Here is a 6,325-nt window from a genome sequence, read left to right as displayed (position 1 = left end):
CAGCGAATCCAGAGAACGTGGCTTTTCTCCAATCAAACACAGACAGTAAGTGGTTGCCCCTCAGTACGTGGGGCAGGGGTAGAACCGTTCCGCCATTTCTGCCTCTACTTCAGTTTGTTTTACTGATTCGTTTAAATGGGGCAACTGCAGCCTTTATATCAGGGCTGTCCCACTGGAGGCCCGGGGGCCGGGTGTGGCCCTCCAATGCATTTTATGCCCCCAGTCTGTCCGACTCCATAGACTTTGCTGTATGGCATCATTTAATCCAGCCCTGTATTCTGTATGGGGTATAACTGACCCAATACATATAATAAGTTGGTCAGAGCTGCTCTATAGGACTGACTTATCCCAAATGAGAGACACCAGGGGCAACAAGGCAGGGATCCAATGATAAAATGACACCGGGGGCAACAAGGCAGGGATCCAATGATAAAATGACACCGGGGGCAACAAGGCAGGGATCCAATGATAAAATGACACCGGGGGCAACAAGGCAGGGATCCAATGATAAAATGACACCGGGGGCAACAAGGCAGGGATCCAATGATAAAATGACACAAGGGGCAACAAGGCAGGGATCCAATGATAAAATGACACAAGGGGCAACAAGGCAGGGATCCAATGATAAAATGACACCAGGGGCAACAAGGCAGGGATCCAATGATAAAATGACACCAGGGGCAACAAGGCAGGGATCCAATGATAAAATGACACCAGGGGCAACAAGGCAGGGATCCAATGATAAAATGACACAAGGGGCAACAAGGCAGGGATCCAATGATAAAATGACACCAGGGGCAACAAGGCAGGGATCCAATGATAAAATGACACCAGGGGCAACAAGGCAGGGATCCAATGATAAAATGACACCAGGGGCAACAAGGCAGGGATCCAATGATAAAATGACACCAGGGGCAACAAGGCAGGGATCCAATGATAAAATGACACAAGGGGCAACAAGGCAGGGATCCAATGATAAAATGACACAAGGGGCAACAAGGCAGGGATCCAATGATAAAATGACACCAGGGGCAACAAGGCAGGGATCCAATGATAAAATGACACCAGGGGCAACAAGGCAGGGATCCAATGATAAAATGACACCAGGGGCAACAAGGCAGGGATCCAATGATAAAATGACACAAGGGGCAACAAGGCAGGGATCCAATGATAAAATGACACAAGGGGCAACAAGGCAGGGATCCAATGATAAAATGACACCAGGGGCAACAAGGCAGGGATCCAATGATAAAATGACACCAGGGGCAACAAGGCAGGGATCTAATGATAAAATGACACCAGGGGCAACAAGGCAGGGATCTAATGATAAAATTACACAAGGGGCAACAAGGCAGGGATCTAATGATAAAATGACACCAGGGGCAACAAGGCAGGGATCCAATGATAAAATGACACCAGGGGCAACAAGGCAGGGATCCAATGATAAAATGACACCAGGGGCAACAAGGCAGGGATCTAATGATAAAATTACACAAGGGGCAACAAGGCAGGGATCTAATGATAAAATGACACCAGGGGCAACAAGGCAGGGATCTAATGATAAAATGACACCAGGGGCAACAAGGCAGGGATCTAATGATAAAATTACACAAGGGGCAACAAGGCAGGGATCTAATGATAAAATGACACCAGGGGCAACAAGGCAGGGATCCAATGATAAAATGACACAAGGGGCAACAAGGCAGGGATCTAATGATAAAATGACACCAGGGGCAACAAGGCAGGGATCTAATGATAAAATGACACAACGGGCAACAAGGCAGGGATCCAATGATAAAATGACACCAGGGGCAACAAGGCAGGGATCCAATGATAAAATGACACCAGGGGCAACAAGGCAGGGATCTAATGATAAAATGACACCAGGGGCAACAAGGCAGGGATCTAATGATAAAATGACACCAGGGGCAACAAGGCAGGGATCCAATGATAAAATGACACCAGGGGCAACAAGGCAGGGATCCAATGATAAAATGACACAAGGGGCAACAAGGCAGGGATCCAATGATAAAATGACACCAGGGGCAACAAGGCAGGGATCCAATGATAAAATGACACCAGGGGCAACAAGGCAGGGATCTAATGATAAAATGACACCAGGGGCAACAAGGCAGGGATCCAATGATAAAATGACACCAGGGGCAACAAGGCAGGGATCCAATGATAAAATGACACCAGGGGCAACAAGGCAGGGATCCAATGATAAAATGACACCGGGGGCAACAAGGCAGGGATCCAATGATAAAATGACACCAGGGGCAACAAGGCAGGGATCCAATGATAAAATGACTTACCTCACTCACCTTGGCGGGGTGCAATCCCATTGTGCCACCAAGAATTTATTAAAGGGGATATAGTCACAATACGAAAACACATAAAAACAGCGCAACATTGTCAATTTAAGAAGTTGAGCAAAATAAACGTTCCTTACACTATAGAAATAATTTCAAGACTGAAGGGGAAAAATGAAATATACAGTCACAGCCGGCAGGCCGGCGCCATTTTGTTTACACTGTTATTAAGGCGGAGCTTTGTTTCCCCCCCAAAATCTTACGCATTTGCCATCAGGGGATATGTAGGAAGGGCTGAATGGAAAGTTAAAGTAATTGTAAATAAAAATCTGAGCTGTCAATTATATATTGCCTGCCCCGCCTCTATGCCACCCTATCAGGTAGGGTAGTTCCCTATCAGGTAGGGTAGTTCCCTATCCATTCAGTTGTCTGACTGCCCGGCCACAGATGTGGATTGGTTGGCGGCCTCCTGATGAGCTTGGGAAGCAGCCAATGGCAGTTGGGTAGCTGGGTGGGGCTAGTGAGGCATTACACAAACTCTTCCCATTTGCGGATCACTGGCCTCTCATTCCTCAGGGTTCTTTTATCCAATGAGCTTTCAAGCAGAGTGAGGGGCTGATACCAAGGGGCACGTAGGGGCCAATAAGAGCCCCCATGGAATAGCCAAGTACCAATGGCCGCTTATACTTACACAAAGGGTTGTTGCAGGGAACCAGTCCATGTATGTGTTCCTGAGAGACTGCGGGGATCCCAGAGACTGCCGGGAGCCGCTTGTGCTGCTCAGAACCCCCTTCAACCGGATGGTGACTGTACGGAGCTGCTGCGCCTCCGACCTGTGTAGGGTGCAAGTCCCTCAGGGTAAGGTCTGTCTCTCCCTCTCTGTGTGTCTCTCGTGTGTGTGTGTCTCTCGTGTGTGTGTGTGTCTGTGTGTGTGTGTGTGTGTGTGTGTGTCTGTGTGTGTGTGTGTGTCTGTGTGTGTCTGTGTGTGTCTGTGTGTCTGTGTGTGTCTGTGTGTCTGTGTGTGTGTGTGTCTGTGTGTGTGTGTGTGTCTGTGTGTGTGTGTGTCTGTGTGTGTCTCTCGTGTGTGTGTCTCTCGTGTGTGTGTCTCTCGTGTGTGTGTCTCTCGTGTGTGTGTCTCTCGTGTGTGTGTCTCTCGTGTGTGTGTGTGTGTGTCTCTCGTGTGTGTGTGTGTGTGTCTCTCGTGTGTGTGTGTGTCTCTCTCTCTGTGTGTGTGTGTGTCTCTCTCTGTGTGTGTGTGTGTGTGTCTCTCTCTCTGTGTGTGTGTGTGTCTCTGTCTCTGTGTGTGTGTCTCTCTCTCCCTCTCCATGTGTCTCTTGTACATCTCTCGTGTGTGTGTGTGTGTGTGTGTGTGCGTGCGTGCGTGCGTGCGTGCGTGCGTGCGTGTGTGTGTGTGTGCGTGCAGGGTAAAGGGCTAAAATACCCCCAGTCTTCTCTAAATCTCAGTCTCTTCCCAGTGATCCCCGATGGCTCTCCCAACGGCCGGACCTGCCCCGGGTGCCTGACCATCTATTCCAACCGGTGTGAGACCCAAATACCCGTTCTCTGCCGGGACAACGAGATCAACTGCTTCACTTTCTCCAGTCGCCCCCAGAACAATTCAAATAACGAAGGTGAGTTTTGTGTCTAAACAACCCAGAAATATCCTGTAAAGGCAACAATAACCCGGCGTTACATTATTGTGCATGGGGAGACCCAGCTGGGGGCCCATATTGTATTACAGCTGAGCTGTCTCTTTAGGGGGTAAAGCCCCATACAAAGTGGGGTCCCAAAGAACAGGCAGAAAGAGTGGGGTATAAGAGGGCAAGTTGGTGCCAACAGGGTAAGATGGAGACTCTATACAAGAGTTGCCCAACGTGCTGCTCTCAAAGAGAAAACAACCCCCAGGTTAAAACTAAAAGGCTGATGGAAGCCTGAACGGCTCTGAGGGGGCAAAATGCTCTGCCCAATTGGCTTCCCTGGGGCCAGCAACATTAGCCGAGATTGGCTCTAACTGGTAGGGACATATTGGTCATTATTGGCCAAATCAAGTGTCAGCAGATTGGCCACTTTCACTAAAAACCCTTTCCTGTTCTAAATTTATAAAAGGGGCTGATAACCGAGGCTGCTACCCCAGGGGCCCCCACATCCCCCCCAGGGGCCCCAACCACCTGTTCACCCATTGCCCCTCCCCCCAGAGTGGGTACCCAATACTTTGCATTGATTGGAGTGTGGGAGCAGTAGTTGGGGAGCAGATCTGGGTTGCCCGGACCCACCATGTTTTTCCCAGAATCCCGCTGGCCCAGTCTGGCCCTGAGTATATTGCACATACTGGGACCGGCACCACAAAGCCCTGTTGCTCACCTGGTACCAAAGCCTCTCCGAGCTGAAGTCCATACAGTACAGAAAGGGCAGAGTTTGTGGGCCAAACAGAACCTTTCATGCTTATTAGCAGAGCGCAAGGAAAACTGCACCCAATTCCATAGGGGACCCCTAAATCAGCTGTATATAAAGGGGTCCTTCCCCATGCACCCATGTCCTTGCACCCCATGAATAATAATCCCCAGGACTATCAGCCAATGGGCACGCATTCTTCTTAGTGGGCCAATAGAGTGCTCAGTGTGTCCCACCCTAGGGGAGCCCTAGCAACAGCCTAGCTCCACCCACTGCAATGGAACCCACTATGCCCTTAGCCCAGCAGGACTCTGACTGACGGATACATATAACGGCCATGTTTTATCTGTTCCTTCCAGTTTTCCTTGCAATGAGCGGCTGCGCGTCTGGATCAGCTTGTGGCATGGAGATTCTGAGCGACCAGAGAATCCAGTGTGTGAGCGGCGCCGGTGCCTGGAACCTCCCCCTCCCACCCAGGCTCCTCCTACTGCTCATGGCTCTAGCACATGGACTCCATACCCGCCACTCCTCATAGGAACCATAAGGGCCCCCCAGTCTGTGGGACTGCCCCCCGGGGGAACCCGCTGGAGCCAATAGTCCATTCGTGTTAAAGGTGAACGCCACCCAAGATGGATTTTGTTCAGAATGAAAGAAAATAATGTTCTAAACCATCTTCCCCTATTCATTAATTATGTTTCTGGTTGAAAGTTATGAAACAATTTAATTCATTTAAAAATTTGCTTTCATTATGCAAAAAAATGTTCTAAGGCGGAGCTTCCCGTAATACCAGGAAGTGAGCACCTTGGATACCGCTGGAATTATAGCATGGGGGGGGGGCGTTACCCCAATGTTTTTGTACCTTTTTGCACTAAGTGGGGACCAAATGTAGGGATACAAAGGTCTAAAATCCACGACTAAATACGGACCTCATATTGCACTTTGCCCCCCAGTTCCCTCCCTCCTGCCGGGTTTCTGCCCTGAACCCACCGGCCCAAAGATTTGTATATACTGACCCTCTAATATACGTTATGGTGACTAATAAATAAATACCCCCACACTGAGCAGCTTTATTAATAAGGAAATTAAATGAAGGAGCAGATATGTGGGATATTTAAAGGGCAAGGAAACCCTTAATACCATTCAGGGCATAATAAATGGCGGCTCTTACAAATCTTCCCCTGTGTCCGAGTGTTCCCTGTGTGAACCCATATTCTGAATTCCGTGCAATTCCTTCGGGAGTGAAAACGCGGGGAACGGCAGCGGGGAACGGAACGGCCGCGGGGAACGGAACGGCCGCGGGGAACGGAACGGCCGCAGGGAACGGAACGGCCGCGGGGAACAGCCGCGGATTATGGAGCTCAGTCCGTGTGATTCCCAACAACTGGGCAACATTATAATTAGGGGGTTGCGTTGCACCAGTAATAAACATCTGTATCTGGAACAAAGCTGTAAGAAAATGACGGATATTTCTCCTTTATGTATCCCTTTGTAAAAATCAGAGTTTTGCCTTTAAAAGGAGAGTATTTATTTAACAAAAAAAAAAAATTGCAAAAACAGGTATAAAACCTCTATTGGTCTTAATATACTGGAGAGCCAGAGCCACAGAGAGCCAGAGCCACAGA

The 6,325-nt window shown here is 49.2% G+C and overlaps 1 protein-coding gene across 1 annotated transcript; it reads left to right on the top strand.

Annotated features, from left to right (window-relative positions):
• Window positions 1-2,780: 2,780 nt before the first annotated feature.
• LOC101732854 (phospholipase A2 inhibitor subunit gamma B-like) lies at window positions 2,781-5,878 on the top strand. Its single transcript, XM_012953925.3, has 3 exons — window positions 2,781-3,170; window positions 3,788-3,943; window positions 5,063-5,878. Exons 1-3 carry the CDS (start codon window positions 3,032-3,034, stop codon window positions 5,236-5,238), a joined length of 471 nt encoding a protein of 156 aa, XP_012809379.1. The 5' UTR covers window positions 2,781-3,031; the 3' UTR covers window positions 5,239-5,878.
• The last annotated feature ends 447 nt before the right edge of the window (window positions 5,879-6,325 follow it).

The sequence above is a fragment of the Xenopus tropicalis genome, chromosome 6, assembly GCF_000004195.4.
Source record: "Xenopus tropicalis strain Nigerian chromosome 6, UCB_Xtro_10.0, whole genome shotgun sequence".
In the NCBI taxonomy this organism is placed as follows: domain Eukaryota; kingdom Metazoa; phylum Chordata; class Amphibia; order Anura; family Pipidae; genus Xenopus; species Xenopus tropicalis.
Note: the sequence above shows the minus strand (reverse complement) of the source record. Positions and strands in the feature narration are given on the sequence as shown.

Bases quoted from the DNA above. Each gene is read 5' to 3' on its own strand.
- LOC101732854 (XM_012953925.3), top strand. From the start codon at position 3,032: ATGTATGTGTTCCTGAGAGACTGCGGGGATCCCAGAGACTGCCGGGAG. The intron at 3,171-3,787 runs GTAAGGTCTGTC...GTCTCTTCCCAG, and splicing joins TAGGGTGCAAGTCCCTCAGG to TGATCCCCGATGGCTCTCCC. The intron at 3,944-5,062 runs GTGAGTTTTGTG...TGTTCCTTCCAG, and splicing joins GAACAATTCAAATAACGAAG to TTTTCCTTGCAATGAGCGGC.